Raw genomic sequence first — 24,133 nt, 5'->3', positions numbered from 1 at the left:
TAACTAACTTCTGTGGGCTTCTATATGTGTGCCGGGCTGTCTCTAACCATACTAATTTTATCTTCACGATAGCCCTATGAAATATGGGGAATTATTATTTCCATCTTACATATGGGAAAAGTAAAACACAGCAGCACACTGAAGCAACGTTTTGTGGCAGAGCTGGGAATCAAATTTAGGAAGTCTGGCTCCTGATCCCACACTTTTGACCAGGAGGCTGGAGGTTAGCAGAGAAAAGCTACTAAAAATGACACTTGAACCACTTTGTTTCCCCAGATAATGGCATCAAAGTGTCAAAAGTATGCTTTTTTTTTTTTTTTTTTTTTTTTTTTTTTTTTTTTTTTTTGCAGGTCAGCTTCAGAAACCTTTCCCAAAGTCTGAGATGGCTTTGTAGCCTCTTATGTCCATGACGCTTCAGTCACTGGGTGCAGCCAGGGCCCTCCGGGGAGATTGACACGGTAAACATGTTTGGGCTGGTTGCTTAGCAACATGGAAGACAGTATGAATTTTTCATCAAAAAATTAGCATAGATTATTTCAGAGAGATGAGCACACACCCGCCAGAAACACCAGGCCCTTCCAAATACAATGTGGACGCTAAGTCTGTGTCCACGATCCCTTCCCAGCCGTAGATCCCAGACCCAGCACATCTCCTTCCTTCCTCGTTTCTCCTTTGATGGAGATTGTAGATAATTCAGGGGCCCGGCTCTTCTCTTCATGAGACTGACAGTTCACGAGCACCTCGTGTTAACATCACGAGAAAAAAATCACTGCATCTTTAGACATTTTCAGATTTTCAGATGCTGGCCCTGGTTCCCAGCAAGTACCTGGGGTGCAAGAAGAGGAATAGACAGGCCGTTGGAGCGTGATGGAAGAAACACCAGAGGAGAAATCTGAGGGGAGTAAGGCAAAGTCAGAAGGAAGGGCAGAGATGAGGCAGACGGGGAAGCAGCAGACCCAGAAGACAAAGAGGAGGCAGGATAAAGAGTGGCTGGCCATCCCAGAGTCGGAGGCCGGCAGGAGAAATCAGAACGCCCAGAGACGACCCGCACTGTTGGACCTTCAATCTTCCAGTGATCAGTAACCATGCACAGCTCAGTGTTACTGCATTCACTCCCTCCGGAGCTATTTCTTGCTAACAAACATTGGGAAACCTTGCCTTGAGGATGGAGAATAGCTTCATGGGGATAAATGTTAAGAACCAAGGGATTCTCTGTGTACACATGCACACAAAGGGCCCTCGATAGCCAGTTTGTTAAGAAGCAATGTATTCCTAGATTTCTGAAACCAAACAGATGAAAAGGCTAGATATATTCCTTCCTCTCCCCTCCATCCCTCCCTTTCTGTCTTGATTATGTTTGTTGAGCACATACTGTGCTCGAGGGTGGGGGTATAGTAGTAACTGCTCCTGCCTCAATAATATGCTCACCCATCCTCAGCCCTCATGAAATTTATGTTGTAACGGGGGAGACCAGACTTAATAGAAGAAGAGCCCACATAAGTGAAAATGCAATAGTGGTAAGTGGTGTAAAGAGAAAGTTCTAGTGCTATGAGACTGTAAGGTGGGCCTGACCCAATCTGGAAGGTCAGATAAGACTTTCCTGGACAGAGTGATGGCTACAATTGAGAGCTGAACTGGAAGGGGAGTTAACCAGGGCAATGGAGAGGAGTGTGAGGGTTCCAGACAGAGGAATGGTCCGTGCAAAGGTCCTGTGACCGAAATCTAGCATGTAGGAGGACTTTACCAAAAGGTCAATGTGCCTGAAGACCAGAATGCAAGGCAAGGCCTGGTGTATGATGAGGCCAGGGAGTGGACTGGGCCAAGCAAGGCATTGTAGACAGTAGATAGGTTTGCTCATTTCTTTTTTCTTTTTTAATATTTTATTTATTTACTCATGAGAGACACAGAGAGAGAGAGGCAGAGACACAGACAGAGGGAGAAGCAGGCTCCATGCGGGGAGCCCGATGCAGGACTTGATCCCATGGATTGAGTCTTCAGGATTACACCCTGGGCCGAAGGTGGTGCTAAACTGCTGAGCCACCTGGGCTGCCCATCATTTATTTTTTCATTCACATATGGAACTTGATCAATGCCTGTATGAGGCAGACTTAATAGAAGAGACCAGATAAGTGAAAATGCACTTAAAATGCACTTAATACAAAGGTTATAGTTATTTTCAAAACTTTAAACATTTTTTAAAAGATTTTATTTACTTATTTGAGAGAGACTGAGAGAGAGAACCAGCAGGGTGAGAGGCAGAGGGAGAAACAGACTCTTGGCTGAGCACCGACGCTATGGCTCAATCCCAGGACCCTGGAATCCTCATAACCTGAGCCAAAGGCAGACACTTAACCGACTGAGCCACCCAGGTGCCCCTCAAAACTTTTTTTTAAAATTGAGGTGAAATTCATATAAAATTAACTACTATTCCAGCACTTTGTTCTCAGCTTCATCCAGCTCTAAAACGTCTTTGTTACCCCTGAAGGAGACTCTGCACCTATTACGCAGACATGCATTCAAGTCCCGTCTCTGTTCCCACCCCTGGCAACCACCAATCTGCCCTATGTCTTTGCAAATCTGCCAGTTCTGGACGTTTGACATATTTGGAGTGATAAAATATGTGACCTTTTGCATCTGGCTCTCTCTCACTTAACATTGTGTTCTCAAGGTTCATCCACTTTGTGGTTTGTACCAGGACTCGATTTCCATGGCTGAGTAATATCCCAGTATGTGTATAGTCCTCATTTTGTGTCTCCTTCGTTGGCCGACGGGCATCTGGGTGGACGGTGGCTAGAGAGGACCCTTCGTGTGCACGTGCATGCTGGTTCTGACATGTACGTGGAGAATCCCTTAGTTCTTGACATTTCTCCTCTTAAAGCTATCCTCCATCCCCCAAACCAACATTTCCCAATGTTTGTTAGCAGCCTTCTGGTTAATGTGAATATGTGGCTGTGGACGTCCCTCCACGAGTATTTGTTTGACAACCTGTTTTCACTTCTCCCAAGTACATACCTAGGAGTAGAATTACTGCATCCTTTGGTAATTCTATGTTTAACTTTTGGAGGAAACGCCAAACTGTTTTCTATAGCAGCTGCACTATTTACATTCCCACCAGCAATGTATGAGACTTCCAATTTCTTCACATTCTTGCCAACGGTTGTGAGTTTCCTTTTTTTGTTTTTTTGTTACAGCCATCCTAGTGGATATGAAGTGGTATTTCATTGTGACATTTTTTAGGCTTTTAATTTTTTTTTAAATCCAAACTCTTTTTTTTTTTTTTTTGAAAGAGAGAGAGAGAGAGAACCAGCAGTGGGTCAGAGAGAAAGGGAGAGAGAATCCCAGCAGGCATCAGGTTTTTAGCGAGGGGCTTGATCCTATGACCCTGAGATCACAACCTGAGCCGAAATCGAGAGTCAGACTCCCAACCAACTGAACCTCCCAGGTGCTCCCCCCCACCCCTTATCCCGCTACTGCAAACTCTTATTTTTAAGGTGTTCATCAGTATCTGGCAAGTTTTTAAAACATTTCCTCTCTGTGTGGAATGCCCATGACCATGAATCCACAAGGACACACCTGTAAAAATATTTCATTGCTTCTGAGTCTTATAGGAGGAGTGCCGTGTGGGGCAGTCCTGGCTCCCCAGTTGAAAGAGCATGCTTGCACCTGCTGCTCCACCCTTTAAATACATTGCATGTTATCACTGTCACATTCCCCACCCTTCCCCCTTGAGCTTTAGCCCTCATGGGTTCTAATCAGCTTCACCTGTGTACCTGGAGTCCTAAAAAACCCAGGTCCAGTTGAGGGGATTTACTATCTTTCACTTTCATTTCCTTACGTATCGACATTATCAGACCAGTGCGATGCCACAGGAGGACCCTTGGTCCCCCGTGGTGTCAATTTGCTGCACACGCACGCAAACCTTCCCACTGAGGAGCTCCCCTAGTGTTAATTAGGTCAAAGGTGTTTTAATTGATGTATATTATAGAAAATCCCTGGGAGATTTTTAAATGATGTTTAAGGGTGTGATATTTTGGGAAGTTGATTGAGGTTTTTGGGTGGACTTGGAATGCATTATAACTTTTCTCATTTAAAATAACAATATCAGGGGGATCCCTGGGTGGTTCGGTGGTTTAGCGCCAGCCTTTGGCCCAAGGCGCAATCCTGGAGTCCCGGGATCGTGTCCTGCATCGGGCTCCCAGCGTGGAGCCTGCTTCTCCCTCTGCCTGTGTCTCTGCCTCTCTCTATCATGAATAAATAAATCTTAAAAAAAAAAAAATATCAGAGAGCGCACTCTGAAATTTGCTAGCTAGCACCTTTCCATGAAGAGATCAGAGTCAAATAGTAGTCGCGTACATGAATATGAGTAAGTAAAGGGGTGGGGAGTGTCCTATAAGAATTTTGTGGAAGTCTTCATCCACCTGGTGTAGACCTCAGGGCACTTTGCCATATCTCATGGGCTCCCCCTGCCCTCCACTCAGTAAGTCCAAGATGGATTGCTCCTTCATAGGGAAACTGAGCAGGGCTGGCAGATGGCCAGAGAACGAGGAGAAATGTTGAATGGCTTCCTAGGTCAAAGGATGGGTGGATGGGTGGATGGATGGATGGATGGATGGATGGATGGATGGGATCCATCAGGCTACTGCCTCTGCTTGCAACCCAAATAAAAATCCCAAGTGCGAAGAGGAAGGTGCCAACCTTGCGGAGGCATCTCGGTGTTCACCTCTAGTGACACAGCAGGGAATGGAGACATGCCTGGAGGGCGTGGCGGCCTCATCTTCTGTTCATTTTCCTCCCTTCCCAGTCTCTGTTCACTTGGCTAATATCGGGGACAGTTTAAGAACCTTCAGCTGTGAAGCCAATGGGTTAATGCCTACGGTAGAGCATGTTTTACTTGAAAGAGCATCATCCACCATGACATTTTGGATTTGCTGCTAAGAAAGGTGTGATGAGGGGGGTGTGGCTTATTGAGGCAGGATAGTGGAGACTTTACTTTCCAAATAGAGTGAAGAGTCCTCTTTGGAGAGGACAGAGTTTGAAGATGAATGTCAGGTTGTGGGAAAGCCATGTGGCTGGGACATAGAAGACATCATGGGAACATCTGTAAATGTAGAGTGATTTCTGCTTGCTCTCAGCTCTTTCTGAGAGCTGACCCCCTCCTCCCTTCCCACAGCCCATCCTCAAGCATCCTGGGAGGCATTTTGGTTTCCAGCTCAGTTCCTTCACTTAGAAGAAAGGGCAAGTCCATCAGAGAGACACAGTGAGGGCAGCGTGGCACATCAAGGCACGAGACCCCATAGCAAAACAGCAACAGTGATATGAAGGGCTTTGGGGCACGGTCCCTGCAGTGCACCCTCGGGAGGAGCACCTCTCTTACCTTTCAAGTGAACAGATCCTTTAAGTAGCAACATGATGGTTGCCCTTTGCTCAACAACCTCATTGCAAACCAGAACAGAAAGGAATGGACGTGAGGTTTGGTAACCCATTTGGAATCACTACATGGTAGACTTGCATTTGATTTTTGGGTACCTGCCAGGATTAGAGAGCTTAGTAACAATCGAGTTTTTTGAGATCCCTCAAAAGAGGAAATTGCTTCTTAGAATCTAGAAACTGATAAATTTTTTTTAAGATTACATTTATTCATGACAGATACAGAGAGAGAGAGGCAGAGACACAGGCAGAGGGAGAAGCAGGCTCCATGCAGGGATCCGGACATGGGACTCGATCCCAGGTCTCCAGGATCACACCCCGGGCTGAAGGTGGTGCTAAACCGCTGGGCCACTGGGGCTGCCCTAGAAACTGTTAATTTTATGATCAAGCTGCTGAGTTAGACTAGGAGACAGATTAGGCTTAGATCCCAAACTTTGAATTTAAATGTAGCCTCTACCATTTTCCTAAATGACCTTGACTGTTGTGAATCCTGCTTTTTTCATCAACAAGCAGGGATGATGATCGTGTTCTCTAAGGTAATATTAAAGGCTAAACGAGGTAACTTTTGAAAGCACCCCACAGACTCAGCACCTGGCACTACTCCGAGCATATTTTAAGTATCTCAAAATCGTTTTCTTATTGATCTTTTATGAGAGTAGTGATTCATGAGTATGTTCACTATGCAGGAAAGAGAGAGCCCATGAAAACGTTCCAGGTGTGAGAAATGAAAAGGCTTCCCTGAGGATGGGAAGGAGAGCATGAACATTCTACTTCTAGGATAGTCTTTCTTTTAAAAAACATTTTCTTGGCCAACTACTATGTACAAGGCATTGAGCACTGGGGACACTGCAGGAACCAGACAGACAACGTCTTTGACTTCCTGTAGCTCAGATTTAAGGGGTGGAGATGTTCACCACGCAGCTGTACAAGTGAATATAAATCTACAGCTGTGTTAGGTATGGTGAGGCAGGTAGGAGGGCTCCCAAAAAGTGATAGTTGATTACTGCTCTGAACATCAACATTTTTGGAGACTCCTTTCAGTAAAAAAAATTTGAGCATGTGAACTTGCATATTGTGCATATTAATTCTTTATAACACGTATATATATTCTTATATGTATTATATATATTACTCTACTAATAGATCATATACATAATAAAATATGCACAACATGAATCTTTTAAAACAATGAGATAAAAATAACATTATAAAGTGAAATTCTGTTATTTTTTTCCCATGCCCCAAATGAACTGTCTTGCATACCCTCCTGACATACAGTTAGTGGTATTTACTAGGTGAAGGTGTTGGGGATGACATTTGAAGTCTTCTGGGCATAGGGCATGTGCAAAGGCCCTGTGGAAAGAACAAATATCACTCAGGAGGGACTGGATGAAGGTCAAAGTGGGAAGAGTATCAAAAGCATAGGAGGGAGTGAGGTGAAGGGGCCAGTCAGGCCAGGGCAGAGCCATCCAGGGCCTTCTGGGCCACATGAATTGTTTGGATATTTATCCCAAGAGCAGTGGAAGCTACTGAAAGGTCTTTAGTGAGATGTGCATGGCCCTATTTGGGCTGCGAAACCATCCTTCTGGATGGCGAAGAGTGGAAAGAGAGAGATCACGGGGAGGCCTGGAGAAAGACTGTGATGGTTTGGGCCGATATGATGGTGGCAGTGCTTTGGCGGGATATTTAGGAAATAGATCGACTGGCTTTGCTTATGGTTTGGGTGTGGGCTTCAGGAAAAGGGAGGAGTTAGGGATGACACCTGAGGTTTTTCACTTACCCAGCTGGACGGTGGTAGTAGTTAGCAAAACAGGGAACACTTAGCAATAGCGGGTTTGAAGTCACTGGGTTCACTTTTGTGTAAGGAAAGCATGAGGAGTCTTTGCACGATTTGCAAGAAGATGTCAATAGTGGGGGTGGTTTGGCAGGTCTGGAGCTCACAGTATGGCTGTGATGTATATTGGGGAGCCGAGGATGCAGGTTGGGGAGTCATCTATAAGAGGCAACCAACATAGCCATGAACACGGCTGAGACCACCTAGCCAGAGAGCAGAATGAGAGGGGAAAAGAGCCTGGGAAGTACCGGTGGACACCAGCATTTCATGAGAAGGACAAATGGCCAGAGAGGAAAGAGAAGAATCTGGAGAATGTGATGTCTGAGGAATAATACTAACAGGTGAAAAAAAAAAAAAAAAAAAGCTTTTTTAAGAGGACGGGAATCATCAAGTGTGAACCTGCCCCTGAAAAGTCAAGGAAGGTAGACCCAAAAAAAATCCATTGGAATGAGAGTGAAGGTCATTGGTGACCTTGGAGACCAACCGTGACCTTCCCTGGGCTAACAGGGCCCTTTGGGAACGACTTGTCACACCGACAGAGAGTGAGGACATGAGGAGGGCACCGAGTACTGGCAGTTGTTTTGAGGTGTGTGGAGAGGGCGAGGATGGTGGCTGAGTAGGGGACAAGGAGCCAGCGGACTGATGAGCACATTTAAAAGCTGCTGGGGGCTAGGGGATCCCTGGGTGGCTCAGTGGATTGGCTCCTGCCTTCGGCCCAGGGCGTGACCCTGGAGCCCCGAGATCGAGTCCCACGTCAGGCTCCCTGCATGGAGCCTGCTTTTCCCTCTGCTTGTGTCTCTGCTTCTCTCTCTCTGTCTCTCTGTCTCTCATGAATAAATAAATAAAATCTTTTTTTTAATAAATAAAATCTTTTTTTTAATAAATAAAATCTTAAAAAAAAATGCTGCTAGGGGAGGAGTCAGTTGAAAGGGAAAGGTAAACATTCAAGAGAGAGGAAGAGAGAGCTGGTAAGGAACCCAAATGCCGTGGGGACAGGTGCCAGGCTGGGCTGGAAGGGCCGGTCCCCAGCAGGAGAGCGAGAGGCACCCCTACCGTCATGTAACAGGACTGGGCGGCCACAGCGTCCCTCCGCCCACGGAGAGCAGGTGCATGTCTGTTAGGATACGAGGGGGCCTTCGTCGTCCTGGCTGCTTCTTGTCTGTGGAGGAAGCTTGAGGTCCAAAATGTGGGTTCGGGGAAGGAGTTAGGGGGACAGTAGGATTGCGGGGCAGGGCTGGGAGCCAGTTCGAGGCTGCTGACCATGAATTTGTCGAGGGACCACCCCCTAGAGCAACCTAGCGTGGTGCAAGGCTGTCAGGTGTAGGCATCGCGGTGTAGCGGGTTCAGCCAGTGTTGGGGTGTTAGCACAAGGCATCAGGAAAGGGCGGGAAGGCCAGGGGGTCTTTACACTCTAAAAAGGTGTTGTTAAAATGATGGACCATGGGATTAAGGTGGGAAGGCTGCCAAGTGAAGAAGGGGGAGAGAAAGCACAGGGCTGCCTGGTGTGGAGGCTCTTTAGGGGTGGGAGGGAGAACAGCTGTGGGGCGGGGGGGGGGGGGCGGCAGTGGCTGGAAGAGGGGGCCGTGCCTGCAGGTGCCCCGACGGCAGAGTGCCCACCAGGGTCAGAGATGCCAGAAGCGTCCTTCGGTTCCCTCACCACAGTACAGAGAATGATCGACGGACTTGAATTATTAAGACCAGCTAGTTAAGTCAGCAGTTGCCCGTCCTGTGATGTCTCTGGAATTCTGCACGTTAGGGAAACATGAGATGCTAAGGAAGAAGCACCTTGAATCTGTAACTTCTGAAGGCCCTGGGGAGAGTCGGGCCGGCTGCCTGCCGTGGTGGGCTGTGCCCGTGGCTTCGTGTCCAGAAGGATTAGTATCTGAGGCTGCTGGTGTGTTTGCAGTGCCCTGAGCCGCTGCCTGAGATCCAGGCAACTGACGTGACTGCGTGAGTTGTCCCTGGCGGAGTCACGTCGGGGCCCCTGGCCTCCTCAGGAGCAGAAGGGTGACCCTGGCCGCCGCTGCCACTGGAGACCAAGGTCCCATGACTCCTCCAGGCGGCCTTTGCGAGGCTGCACTAATTGCAACAGTACGTGAAACAGTTATTGGATTAATAATTTATATTAATAATTAAGTCATGATCAAAATGACTATAGTAGGACAGCCCGGGTGGCTCAGCGGTTTAGCACAGGCTTCAGCCCAGGACGTGATCTTGGGGTCCCACGTCGGGCTCCCTGCATGGAGCCTGCTTCTCCCTCTGCCTGTGTGTCTGCCCCTCTCTCTGTCTCTCTCTCTCTCTCTTTCTATGTCGCTCATGAATAAATAAATAAAATCTTTTTAAAAAATGACTATAGTAAAATGATTTGATGTGATGCCGAGATGAGTGGAGGACATGAGGCACTCAGGCTTCGGGTTCTGATGGCAGTCTGTCCTTTGCTTGCTGTGCGATGGCGGGCTAATGACTTCACCTATCAGTGCGTCAGTGTGGCCATCTCTTAACTGTCATTGTCACTGAATTGTGGGGATTCAAATGGATGATCCAGCGTCCAGAACTTAGATGCTGGGCTGGAAACCATCCCTTTGTACCCAGAGCACTCTCAGCATCCTCCACTCCCGCCCAATCTCACCCCCTTTCCCTAGCCTCCCCCTCCCCGTGCCCTGGCACCCGAAGGCCAGGTCCAGGGCTATGAACCGTGCCCAGCTGCTCCCGGCTCCTGGCAAGTCTCCATCCTGTGTTGTTTTCCTCCACCTCCTACACTTTTGTAAATACCTGCTTTATGAAACTCTCCTAAGTGGTCTGCTTTCAGTGTGCCTTCTGTTCCTGCCCAAACCCTTACTGATAGGGTTTTCAATGTTAGCTATTATTACCAGCCCTGATAATTAATAACGACAAAGGGAGAGTCTGTGCATCACCAAGAGGGGTTATACATTGGCAGAGGTCAGGGTCAACAGTGCTAAGGCGCTGTTTGCACAAGGCTTCATTGTTTAGAACCTGCTTTCATTAGGCTCTGGCATGGTTCCCACTGGCCTAGCCTCCAGCATGGTTTACCCCTGCCTCTCCTTTTTTTTTTTTATTTTATTTTATTTACTTATTCATGAGAGACACACAGAAACAGAGACAGAGACACAGGCAGAGGGAGAAGCAGGCTCCATGCAAAGAGCCTGACATGGGACTTGATCCCGGGTCTCCAGGATCAGGCCCTGGGCCGAAGACGGTGCCAAACCGCTGAGCCACCCAGAGTGCCCTACCCCCTGCCTCTCCTATCCGTAGTTATCTTTGAATGTTAGGCTGAGCCCCTCCTGCAGGAAGCTTTCTCTGACCTCACAAACCATGAGAACCTCCTCGGTAGTCTTTTGCAGCTCATAGTCTAGACACCTGGCCCTTCAGGATTACCTTCAACACTTACTATCTTCTTATACATATGCAGCAGGGAAGCCACCTAGGTTTCATCTTGGGTGCCAGTTCTTACCCATTTGTAGCAGCTTCCGGAGCCCTGAGCTGAACAGGCCCTGTCTGAGCAGAGCAGGAAAGAATGTTTCAACTTATTAGTCATGTCTGCCACGGACACAGGAGAGTTCTAGCATGAGCAGTTCGTATTCCCCATATATGAAATATCTCGTCTGCACCATGGCATGGTCAACTTCCTGAGGGCGGGTTTTAAGGGCGCGTGGATACACAGTTAGTAGGCAAAAAGTGTGTGCAGATTTCTGTCTGGTTGGCTAGAAATGGGAGGGTTGGGGCTTAAAACCAAAATCTAAGGAGGATCTAATAAAACGGTCACGGTCCTGTTTGGAAGCCACACTTCACAACTTGGCTGTTTTTTAAACCACGAGGGTAGAAAATGAGGTGCTTTGCAAGTGTCTGCCCAGAAGTGGATGGATGTCTTCAGTTAGCGACTCTCTGCACTTGTATGCCACGCGGCATCACCTGTGATGGATGACGCTCACATGCTCAAGGGCCTTACAGAATTTTCTTGCTCTCCCACTAAGAAAAGCTTATCAGAATGCAAATGTGTGAAGGAGGTATTACTATGGGAATAACCTTGAATGTGCTCTGATTTTTTTAATGGGAAAAAGAAAGTATCAAATTTCAGTACTTTAGCTATTGTTGGTAATATATCTGCTTAAGGAAAGGTAAAACACTGCTGCCTTTGTCAGTAGATTCATCGTCAAGCATTATAGAATCAAAAAAAAAAAAAATCCCATAGGTGTTCTGAAGGAAGATCCTGAATTCAATGCCAAGGAAACCAGCCTATCACCAGATTTCTCAGCCTTTCATACCCAAATGACGTTCCAGCGTTAGAGACCTGGCACCCACAGATAAGAAAGTGAGAAAAAGTGTCTGATATATTCAAACGGACAGTTGCTTAAGGCCACAGAAACCAACATGAAATGTCTGTGTTCTCATCCTACAGAAATTGTTGATGATGCAGCATTGAGATCTTCCTCCTATACATGGACACAGTTTCACAGAAAGACTTTGAAGGCCCCAGGAAACCAATAGAGGGGTGCAGGGGGCAGATTCTGACTGTTAAAAGCTGGCTGAGATTGTGCTGGGATTCAAACCCACTGGCCACAGCCCTGCTATAGCAGCTGGAGATGGGGGATGAGGATAGGGGAATTGGGGTAACAAGACTGAGTTTGAACCCCTGGCTACTGACCAGAGAGGTTTTTCTCTGACCTTGAAAACATCCTGGCTTTGAAACAATGCTTATGACGGATGCTGATGATGTGACAACATAGTGTTGCCATTGTCTTGGCTCATGTCACAGACCAGACATATTTTCAGCACAAAGGATGCCAAGCCCGTATCCAAAACTGAGAGGAATAACAAAGCTGATGCCCAAACATCCAGACACTTCATTTAGAAAAAAAAAAAAAAAAAAAAGGCCCAGACAACTGGGTGATGAGGGGAGTGGGGTTATCAGTCTAATGGTACGGGGCCTGCCAGCAAATCAAAAGCAACTAGCTGGACCTCTCCATTTCCACCTGTTTATGGGCTGGTATCCAGAGACAGCCCCCGGAGAGCCATGTCCTGCGGTGTCATGGTCAGCAGCCCTGGCTGTGGGTGGACCTGCTTCCAAGGCCAGAGCAGCCCTACGTTTGCTGCAGGATCTTGGACAAGTTGCAAACTCTTGAGCCCCATTTTCCTCCTTTGTGAAGAACTAGGCTTCTTCACAACTAGGTTTTTATTTATTCATATTAGGGTGTAGAATAGGGAAAGTATTAGGCACTTACCTCTAGGGTTGTGTGAGGTTGTGTGAGGTAAAGTCTGTAGTGCTTCGAGGAGCATGGGGCATGCACGCAGACAGTGGTCAAGAGGTGGAGGCCAGCGCCCTTCAGGCACCGTGATGTGACCAATGGCGTCAATGCAGGGACCACCTAGGAGACAGAAATCTCTAGGCAGGATCTGGCCATTTTGCGGCTTCCAGTCCCCCAGAATTGTTTCGTTTTTTTAAATTCTGCTTATTCTGGGAAATGTTGGGAGAACAGCAGTGTTCGCTGCCCCTCCTCTTCAGGAGGCTTTAAGCTTTAGTTGTAGCCACAGCTCTCCGAACACACTGAGGCCTTTCAAGCCACGGCCTGGGTCCAGATTGCCCTCCCCTCACCTCTCCACTGTCAAACCGCTGCTCCTGCTTCCAGGAGTGCCCAACCCAAAGTCAGAGCCTCTGCATCTTCCTGAAAACCTCCTCCCTTCAACACACACAGCCCACCCTGAGATCTGCTCCCCCCCGCCCAGCAATTCGATGTGCTCCTATAAACTCTGTCTCCCACTGCTGATCTCATCATAGCACTTATTACTATATGAATCCCCCCCCCCCCACTGCCTACTCCTCCCCGCACACGCAGTGTGGGCAGGCAGGGACCAGCGTCTGCCGCAGGCTCCGTCACATTGGGTTCTCCATCTCCAACAGTGACCGATGGAATGCATGAATGGACAGCTGGGGTCAGAGGGCACAGGTGGGACAGGGTCCCCCCCAGCCCCAGTGGCTTCTCCTTAGATCTACCCAACACCTTAGAAAGGTAACAGACCATCGTAGCTCTGGTTCCTTGGTCTCTCCCAGGCAGGGAAGCGCATGGTCAGGCTGTAAAGCCTGCAGGCTCCATGGTCACATGCTGGGGTTCGAGAACACTAGCCTTGCATCCCCTTCCCCCCCACCCCCCTCCCAACACCATCTGTCTCTGATATTGCCTTTTTTGCATCTAGTGACTTCTTGCTTTCTTCTCCACTGGCGATGCTCACCCCACAAAGGAAGTGACCGGACAGTGTTGTTCCTACAGCCGACCAGCATCTAGAGATTTCGTAAATGTTGAACAGATGATTGAACGACTACCAGCAGGGAAAGGGTTGGCACTGGGCTGGCTGCTATTTTCGTTGTGTCTCACTCTTGTCCGGTGGAGAAGCACATTTACCCAACTGACAGCAAGGCTAATTCACTGACAAACCTCCTCGTCTATTGCATCTCCTGGTCTGTCGCATGAGGTACCAGCGAGGGGATGGGGAGTGTCCTGGGCCCCCACAGAGGAACCTTCTTAGGTTTTAAAATGACAAAGGAGGGGGAAGAAAGTAGGTGAGTCCCCAGGGAGGGGGATTTGAAAAGGGATGAGGGCACAGACTTGTAATAAACAGAAGAGGAGGTGTTGGAAGGGGTATTGAAAGATGTAACGGTGGCTGGGTTGCCATGGAAACACTGCGTGGTGCCTGGACCGGAAGACAAGCTGCTCCTTCGAAGTGAATTTCAACCTTGCAACTGGAAGTATGCCCTTCCCCAGCATACACCCTCCCCCGGGGCCTGACCCCCTGTGTTTGCCCATAAGCCTCTAAGAAGTAGAGGTCTGGTACCAGCAGTTCCTTTGGAGTGGGGGATCCACCAGACAAGTAGTTGGGGACCCGAGGGGACCTGCTGAGAGACAGGGAGGCTGTGTCCAGGAGGTGCTCACCACACCAAAGGCCGTGTCTACACCTATCCTACTTGAATTTCTGGGGCCTTTCCAAAACCGGGGTGTTCCCACATGGGCCACAGGGACCACCCACATTACAGCCGTGCTGGGGAGCTTCTTAGACATGCAGGTTCCCAGGCTCGACCTAACACCTCTGAATCAAACATCTGGGCTTTCGGGTTTCAGAAAAATCTGAATTGTTCACTTCGGCAGGTGGGAATTATGCATATCCAGTGTGAGAAAGCAGCACCTATAACCCAGTTCCTTCGATCAAAGGGTGCGTAGAGGGGTTGGGGCAGTGGGGCCACCCAGTGGCCTGGGCATCAGTCTCCCTGGAAGGAAAACACCAGTGAGCAGTAAAGTATGACTGAAGATGAGAGGAGGTGGAGAAGGGGGCAGGAAGCGGGGCAGAGCGGTCGGTGTAGGGCTCTGGAGTGAGTCTGCCTGGGTTTGACTCGAGCCCCTCCACTCACCAGCTGATGGTGCTTCCTATCTGGAAAAGAGAATTGATCCTAGGAGCACTTCCTGATAGTGTCATTGTGGGGATTCAGTGAACAAATATCTACACAGTGCCGGGCCCAGGTGGGCAGAGCCACAAGGTGGAAGAGGCCGGGACTCTGAGTTTTGAGAAGGTCCGGTAGACCTTTTAAGACTATAAGAAACCAGCTTTTCTTGTGCTCGGCCATATAGGTGTGGGAGTTGTTTGTTACACAGCAGTGAGCATGGCCTGACTCCTACAAGGCTGTTAACAAGTAGCCTGTTAGCTGTAAAGCTTCAACCAGTTGTAGGGGTGTGCAGAGATGCTCTCTCGAGGGAATGGGCAGTGGGGACCAAGCCTTTGGGTTGGTGAAGAGCCTCTATGACTTCACCCCAAGTTCTCTTTGGGAGAATTGTATATACGACTGGAAGGAATTCCCACTCACAGTCTCGGCCTCCAGGAGTTGGTTCTTTCCCAGAAGCAAAATGACTATTTCTCGCCATTAACTTCTAGCTTGACCTGATGGACTTACTGCCCATTGTCCAGACATTAGGGAGAGAATCCTGCTTCTCTACTAGGGGAGAGCCTGTGGGGGTGGGGGGGAGGGTGCGGTGTTGGAGGCAGAGCCAGTGTCCTGGAAAATATCTCAAGTCATAAAATAGACAAGGGCAACTTTTCCTTCCTGGTGATAATTTAAAACATTTTCATCCTAAACCAATCGCATGGCACCAGATACAAAAAGGCACATTAATTTTAATGATAGAATTAGAGATTTCAGGAAAGATTCCCAATTGCTCCAGAAGACTTTCCCTTTCCCTAGAAGATGTGTTATCTTTCTCTGCCCCTAGAGCTGCTTTGAAAGGAAAGTTGAGAAACACTGATCTGGAGACCACTGGATCCTAAATAGAAGTCCATAGACAACAGTTCTGAGCTGGCTGTATTAGGAATCACTTGGGACCCTTGCTGAACACTCAGATTTTTTTTTTAAAGATTTATTTATTTATTCATGAGAAACACAGATTGAGAGGAGAGGCAGAGACATAGGCAGAGGGAGAAGAAGGCTCCTCGCAGGGAGCACGATACGGGACTCGATCCCGGATCCGGGCATCATGACCTGAGCCAAAGGCAGGTGCCCAACCGCTGAGCCACCCAGGGGTCCCAACACTCAGATTCTTATGCCCATTTCAGAAAGCCTAATTCACCAGGTTGGATCGAGGTGTGGGGGGGGGGGGGGCGGGGGTGTCTCTATATCCACTTCTCTCTAAATTATTAGTGAGGTACAGTTCACATGGAGTGAAATGCACATATTAGAAGTGTATAGCTTAATCAATTTTGACAAATATTTATCCCGTGGGCTTGTAACCACACCTCTAACATACCTCTTACCATTTACCTCTCCCAGAAGCAACCGCTGTTCTGATTTCTATCACCACTGATCAGTTTTACCTGTTCTAAAACTGCTTGTAAATCAGTGTTTCTCAGTCGGCACTACTGACGTTTTGGGTTGGATAATTAATTCTTTGTTGTAGGGCTCTGTCCTGTGCATTGGAGGATGGTTAACGGCATTCCTGGCCTCCACCCAGGAACAGCCTCCACTTGCCAGTTGTAACAAGCAAATATGTCTTCAGACGTTGCAAATGTTCCCTGAGTTAAGCACTAGTGATAAAAATTGAATTATGCAAAAAAACTAAAAAAATTGAATTATGCAGTATATATTTTTATGTATCGTGTCTCCTTTCACTTAGCACATTTTTGTGATTTTTCTCTATTGTCGAGCACACAGATAATTTATTTCTTTTTATTTTTGAGGACTATTCCATCACAAAACTATGCCACAATTTGCTTAACCCATTTTCCTGTTGATGGACATCTGGTGATGCCAGCGTGGGGCTGGAATGAGTAAAGTGACTAATATTTTGATTGTCTCTGGATGAATACCTATGGGTACAATGGTTGGACCATAGGGTAGGTAGAATTTGTCTGAAAGTACAAGTTGTCCAAAGTGGTTTACAATTTTCTCTTCCAAGCAGTGTATGAACATTCCCATGAACTCCCATCCTTGCCCGTACTTGATATTGTCACTCTTTTGAAGTTTAGCCATTCTGGTAGATGTGTCATAGTTTACATTTTTTATGGCTTCTTGGAAAATTCTCCCAAACAGATGTATTAGTTGTATAGTGCCACCTAACAAATTATCCCCTAAATTAGTGGCTCAAAATCACACCAGATTGTAGTTCCTGAGGGTAAGGAATCCAGTCCTGGCATAGCTGGGTCATCCGGCTCTGGGTCGCATTGTCCAGGGCTGCAGTTATCTCAGGGCCTGACTGGGGAAGATCTACTTCCAAGTTGTTGGCAGCATTCAGTTCCTGCCAGGCCTTGCCACCTGGGTCTCCCCATGCTCCCCAGGCAGCTCTCAACATCACGGCCTGCTTGTCAGAGGGAGCAGACAAGATGAAATCTCATTCTTTTGTAACCTAATCTCACACGTGACATCTCATCACATAATCTATTCATCAGAAGCGAGTCACGAGGTCCAGCCCACAGCCAGGGGAAGAGAATTACACAAAGGGGTGCATACGAGGATGTGAGGGGTCCTGGAAGCCACTGTAGGGCCACCTGCGCCAGCAGCTCTAGTGGGAGAAGCTTGGTCTGCACCAGAGCTGCTCACACCATCTGTGGGAGAAGAACCTGTTTTGTCTTAACACCCATTTACCGAATCACAGAAGAGTTCGGGGACAGACCCCAATGCACGAACCCCACTTTGCATATAGCACTGGTCTCGACCCCAGGGTTAAACAAGTAGTTCCAACATTTGTTGAGGGTTTGTTGATGCTAGCTTCGGTGCTAGGAGCTTTATCTCAGTTCGCTCAATCCAACCCCAGGCAATAGGTGTTCTTATTAGCATCCCCATTTTACAAATGAAGAAACTGGGGGCACAGAGAAGATAGTGAATCAGACTCAAGATCATATAGCAAGTAATTGGCAGGACCTGGGCTCCAGCCACACCACACCATCTTGTTCTGAAGCTTGAACCACCAGGCTCCATTCGAGACTCTGGGACATGTTAGCGTGCATATCACCAGCCTCAGAGCCCAGAGTGATAGACGCTGGCAGCCTCTTTCTCCAGCCCAGCTGGAGGGGGGCTTTGCTGTGCTTAGCCCCAGACCCCAGCTGCAGCTGCAGTGGCCTGTGTTTGACATGATCCAAATACTGTAGGTTTGACTCTCTCCCCTCTGTCCTCTCCTTTTTTCCTTTTAAAGTTCAAGGATAAGGGATGAAGCCATCTGTCCCCTTTTCTAGCCAGAGTTGACTTCGCCCACCCGTAACGTCCTGGGTGCTGTGATGCTTTAAGATGGATGCCCTAGCACGAAAGCCCAATTTAATAAACAGCCTTCAGGTGGAAAAATTAATCATGTCGCAAAAGGGGTCGCCTAACATCTCTAGTAAGGTTAAGCGTTTGTTTACAGATCATTAACTGCATAATTAATTTCTCTTTTTCCAACACAGGCCCCATAAGGGAAGGACAGCGTCTGTCTTGTTCACTTCTGTGTCCCTAACACTTAGCATAGGACCTGGCCTGTAGCAGGGCTCAATAAATATTTGTTCATTAAATGAAGGCTCGCCCCCTCCTCCCCACACCATCTGTCTTAGCCTGGATTAGGGAAAACTGAGCCTGCTCTGAGGCCTCTGTGCTGCTCTGCAGCAGGAAGTGCAAAGGGATGGGGGGGGGGGGGGCATGGGAAGGGCACACACTGGGTGTTACCGAGCCAGCCACCACCTGGCATCAGGGTGATTGCTGGAGGTGTCAGCTTCCCAGAGGTGACTGGAGATACTTTTGGGAGGGGTAGGAAGGAGGAGAGGAGAAGAATTCAGGTCTGGCTTCCAGCTCGTAGTGGTCAAGCCCCCCTGACCCCCTAACATGGGGGTGTATTAAGTCGTGGCACAGCCGGGTTGCCCTAGGGCAGGCCCAGAGCGTCCCTGGGCATCTCACAGACCCAGCAGCCCCTGAGAAACCCCAGGGCAGATGGCAAGAAGGGAGTGAGGTGGGCGTGACCACAAGGCACAGTGGGGCTGTGCCCCGTGAAGCTGCTCAGAGTCCACACTCAGCAGCAGCAAGTGGCCCAAGGCCCGGCCCCGAGACAGGTGAGGCAGGGAGAACCTGCAGAGACACATCAGAGAGATCTCCTATCTCTGTACCTGCCATGCCAGCACAGGTCGACGTTCCCTGATTGTTGAATGCCTACCCCACTGGAAGCTTCCCCCTGATTCATTCTGCGTGGGTATCTCCACCCTGGGTTCAAGGGACATTGGAGAGAGAATCCCCACTTCCAAATCCTGCCCGTCTCACCCTGTGGGGTTAGGCTTGAACGCAAGCCCTTGTTTGAGGATCTGCTCCCCTGTACCCCCCTCCTCCCAGCCATTCTTGCTTGTGCTCCACTCGTGGCACTCGTGGTGCTTTCCCAGCCCCCCTCCCTCACTCCCAAACCTTTTTTCTGCTTCTGGGCCACTGGAGTTCCAGCTGTTTAAAGTGGAAACATAGATGCACGTGAAAGATTTGGTGGAACCAGAGTCTTGAAATGCAATGAATAAAGTTTGTACAAGAGAACGGGGTAGGTAATCAGCCGCTGCTTTTCCTGCTTGAACAGAGTCATGTAGCAGTCATCGAACTCTGCTCTCTGGCCAGCTATGGCCTGCAAATCACTCTCCACTTCGGGGAGTCATCGCCACGCAGGATCTTACCAGGGCAGGGCAAGGCTAGACAGCAAGCGAGCACGCCCTTGGCCGGGTGCGGGGACATTCAGGAGGTGGGAATGGTGTCCGAGCCCTAGGCGGTTTCTCTACCCCAGTCATGGTGTCCTGGGATGCTCACTGAAAACGCAGGGCATCAGTTCAGGATGCTCTCGGCTACAAATCCCAAAGACCTCCCTCCGAACCAGCCTGAGCAATACAGACAGTACTGCTCGGGTGACTTGAGGGACAGAGGTGGGATACCAGGCTTGGGTGATTCAGGGGCTTAATGACCCCGTCTCCGGAGACACAGTTTCCTTTTTTCTCTCCACCCTGCCGTCCACCACGTCCACGCTGGCTGAAGGCTTGCTTATCCCGTAGTCACCAGATAGGGCCACAGGCTTCCTGTCCATCCGGGGAGGGGATCTCTTCTCCTACCGTGAAATGCAAGGCTTTCCATTCTGTCCGGGTTGGCTTTCCAGGACAGGTGCCAACCTCTGTGGTGGAAACAGTACCCGAGGACTGATAGGATCAGGCTAAACAGGTCCCTGCCTGCCTCCCCACAGCTGCGGCTGGGGTGCAACTCAGGAAACCTGGCGATCTGGAGGGAGGGCAGCACGGACAGGACGGATATTTGCAGACAGCTGAGAAAACCCCAACTTTGTGCTCTGGGGCTGCACATGAAGCTCTCGTCAGAGCTTCATGTGCAGAGTAGGGAGAAAGGCCGACCCAGGCTCTGCGGAGACTTGAGGCAACACAGAGGGAGCCTCAGTCAGAACCGAGCCTGGTGATTATTTTCCTACGAAAAATGCAGAACCGGCCCAATGTGATCAAACTGGAAGGCAATCAACATAGCCCTCTTTCCAAAGTGATTGAACTGGATTTGAAACCAAACGTAAAACCACAAAAGTGTCCCCCAAACCAGCCAAACGACATAGTTCTGGACCCAGCAAGTGACAGGATGGCTCCAAGAAGACCCTGGGTGCCCAGTAGTCCCCGTGGGAAGCCAAGTGCCCTTGTCTGATGAACAGGATGGAGCAGCAGTGGCCCGAACCCGGACGCTGCCATCGTCACATAGCATCCAGTGTCCAAGACAAACAGGGATTTGTTCTTTTTTTTTCTTCTTTTTTAAAGCAGCTGCAGGGCAGTGGAAGTGATGCAAATTTGCAGTCAAAATATCTGGAGGCCCAATCATATACCACTTGTCAGCTGTATGACTGAACTTCTCAAGCCTCTGTTTCCTCGTTGTACGATAGTGTAATTAATATATGTAACTCAGACTTGGATGGAATATTGGAGGTGGGCGCCACTTGGTGGAGGAAAAAAGACATGGGGACATCAGCCCGTTGCTCTGTGTCTCCTTTCGGGGCCTTGGGCTCATCAGGTCAGGAGCACAGCCTTCCTCCACCTCTATCCCCCCTGACCCGGACCCCGCTTTCCAATGCCCCGAGGTCTAGCTCCCACCCAGGCTCCTCCCTGAAGCCCTCCCCAGCCTCTCAGATGCCTGCTTGCTCGGATGCCTGCATCCGCTCGCCCCCAGACTGCCTGCTGCCTGCTTCTGTCCTGCCCCCCAACCAACTGCCAAATATACCTGTTATTTACTCTCCAGTGTGTGATCGACTCCCCAACTCACCTGTACCTGTGAATAAAGAGCTGTATCTCTCACCTCTTTGTAGCTCAGACTGTGGGAGTGGAACAAGCCTTGAAATCGCCTGTCACTTGGGGTGACAACTCAGAGGGGTGAAATGACCTGCCAGGAGTTGCTCAGCTCTGGCGGTTGGGGCAGTACCAGAAGCCAGGGCCCCTGATGCCCAGTGATGCGGTCAATGCGGTGGGTGGGGGTGCAAAGGGGACCTGATTTTGCAAATCATACAGGTCCATCTGTGGGGTACTGGTCAGTATGTGTGACAATGACAGGCGTTTTCTGATGGGTGGGTGTTATGCCTGTAAAGGCTGGAAGGCTCAGGAAGGAGGTCGGAGCCACAGTGACAGTGGGCTTTGGAGCCAGGCTGACTGGGGTTGTAATCCTGCTGCCTCCCGCACGGTCTGCTCCTGGGCAGCTTTGTTCCATTTAAGTCAGAGATGCTTTTCGAGCCCGTACGTGCCAGGCACGCTCAGCAGAGATGGGGATAGAGGTGCCTTTGCTGGTCGTACTGTCGTTTCCAAGAGAGGAATGAGGTGTTTTATCCCCTCTAAGTCCCTTAGGGCGTTGTAGGGCTGGGCAGCAACCTGCATGGTGGCCAGGAGACAACCAGCTCCTGCCTCTGGCCCCTTTGAGCCCTGGGGCACCCCTCATTTGTTATCTAGTTGATGAGGACAGTTAGGAATGCCTTCTCACTGAGATCCAGCCTCCCTCACCAACGATCAGGGACAGATGCCAATGAGGACAGAATGTCCAGGATTTATCCTGGGATAGGCGAATGTCGAGTGTGCAAACACTGTCCACACACACTTTGCAGCAGCGTAAGCTTCTAAGTCCTGTCCCCCTCCAGGACCACATTACCCCCAGCCCTACTCCTGCTCCCACTCCCCAGCCCCTGGCTCATTGCTGTCACTAGAGAGAGCAGCCTTGACCCCTGGCCGGTTTGAATCCCTCAGGTAGAAGATATCTCAGCCCCTAATAGAGACAAAGATAGAAGATTCCACTCCTCTGTGTGAAGCAGCCCTGCAGATTTAAAGCTACACAAGCGAGTGGGCCTTTGTGTAAAGAAAAAGACGCTCTTTCCCCTGGGTGGACTAAGGCCCTACCTCAGGGCATACAGCTGGGCAAGTCGGGCACAGACTGCATTTGCCCCACTTGCCCCTCATCTAGGCTCCTTTGTGCAGTGCACAAACCATACAGCTAAGCATGGCAGCCCTAGCCATAGTTTCATGCTGCGTACTCCCTCTGAGCAGACACCGGGGACACAGAAGGAGGAAGACAAGACCTAATGCCCCTGCTAATGGAGCCCCACGCTAATGGCCAAACAGGCCAACCCATAACAAAACAATAGAAGGTGAGCTCAGTGCTATAAAGCCAACAGCAGGATGTGGTGAAAGGGAGGGGACAGGCATGAGGGAGGGAATTAATTTATAGCAGGCTGGGGTGGGGAGTGGTTTGGGGGGGAGGGGTTGGGGGCCAGAAATCAGACCCAGAAAGAGTTCAGCCTGTTTGAAAAGCAGAAAGGTCAGTGGCTGGAAGGGTGGGAGGGAGGATTCTTGGGCCGTGTCAGAGAGGTGAGTAGGGCCGGGTTGGGCAGGTGCTCATAGGTCACTGCTTGAGGTCTGGATTTTGTTCGAAGTGTGGTGGGAATCCTGGTACTTCTGAGCCACTGGGTGGAAGAGGGAGGAAGGCAAGCAGCACAGGTGACAGTCCCGGATAACCCCTGGGGGCACAGCAGAGGACCAGTGGGCAGCAGGAGGGGGCATGGATGAACAGGGTTGAAATCTCACTCAGGATGTCGTGGTTTCTGGTAGGTTCGGAGATGCCATTTTGGCTTCTTAGGTGGTGCCCCTAAATGCGGAAAGGGACCACAGTCTTCCCTCGGCCTCTCATGAAAGGTCAGGTCACGGCATCTCCTCTCTGTGGGTAGGACACAGGCGGGATCCGGTCCCCTCATGGACTAATCCAAGCGATGTGTGTTTGCAGTTCAATGTTAAAAAGTCCACGGAGCCCGTCCAGCCCCGAGCCCTCCTCAAGTTTCCAGACATCTACGGACCCAGGCCAGCTGTGACAGCCCCGGAGGTCATCAACTATGCGGACTACACTCTGAAGACCACAGAGGAGCCTGCTGCACCTGCCAGCCCCCAGGCCCCGAATGACAGCCGCCTCAAGAGGCAGGTCACAGAGGAGCTGTTCATCCTTCCTCAGAATGGTAGGGGTCTCCTGCCCCTGGTTCCTCTATAGGCAGGACTGGGGGAGGGGGCGGGGGGGGGGCTGCCTAACAGCGTCTCTGTAGATGCCGCACATGGCCAGGCCCAGCATCCATAGCGTTTAACTCTGGGCAAGCAGGTGGGCCCGGGGCCGGAGCTATGGTGCTTTATTCCTGCAGGTCTATTGTTGCATCGCTTCCCTCCCAGACCTCCAGCTTCCCACTGGGCAGTGGAGGGTCCTCCAAGTCATGCAGAAGAGTCATGATTAGATCGTGGGCTTTCAGCATCATGGGTTCGAGTCTCTGCCCTTTCATGTACTTGCTGTGTGGCCTTGGTCCTGTTGCTAACCTTTCTGGGCCTCACTTTCCTTATACATAAAAATGGGACTGCAGAATTATCTGCCCAGTAGGGCTGTAGTGAAGTATAAATAAAATAACGTATACAAAGTACTCATCCCAGGATGTGGCCCAAAGGATGTAATCACAACATATTGTTATTATTGTGTTTCCCTCCTTCTCATCAGTGTGGACTTCAAGATAGAACACCGTTCAGGGTACAGTGCTGTGCTGGGCTCTGGGGCAGATGTGCAAAGCAGACACATCCCTAACCCAAAGGAGCATGCAGGCTTTCTTTTTTTTTTTTTAAGATTATTTATTTATTTAATTCATAGAGACGAGAGAGAGAGAGAGAGAGAGAGAGAGAGGCAGAGACACAGGCAGAGGGAGAAGCAGGCACCATGCAGAGAGCCTGATGTGGGACTCGATCCCGGGTCTCCAGGATCACACCCTAGGCTGCAGGCGGCACTAAACCGCTGCACCACTGGGGCTGCCCGCATGCAGGCTTTCTTAAGGAGACAAGAAATACGGCCGG

At 49.6% G+C, this 24,133-nt stretch overlaps 1 protein-coding gene across 1 annotated transcript in view; it reads left to right on the top strand.

The window, feature by feature from the left end:
* SYT13 (synaptotagmin 13) overlaps positions 1-24,133 on the top strand; it is a 44,896-nt gene that overhangs the window by 6,926 nt on the left and 13,837 nt on the right. The window contains exon 2 of the mRNA XM_026004131.2: positions 23,040-23,265. Within this exon, the coding sequence (XP_025859916.2) occupies positions 23,040-23,265 (226 nt within the window). The remainder of the gene's footprint in view (positions 1-23,039; positions 23,266-24,133) is intronic.

Source organism: Vulpes vulpes, chromosome 5 (assembly GCF_048418805.1).
Source record: "Vulpes vulpes isolate BD-2025 chromosome 5, VulVul3, whole genome shotgun sequence".
Taxonomy (NCBI): domain Eukaryota; kingdom Metazoa; phylum Chordata; class Mammalia; order Carnivora; family Canidae; genus Vulpes; species Vulpes vulpes.
Note: the sequence above shows the minus strand (reverse complement) of the source record. Positions and strands in the feature narration are given on the sequence as shown.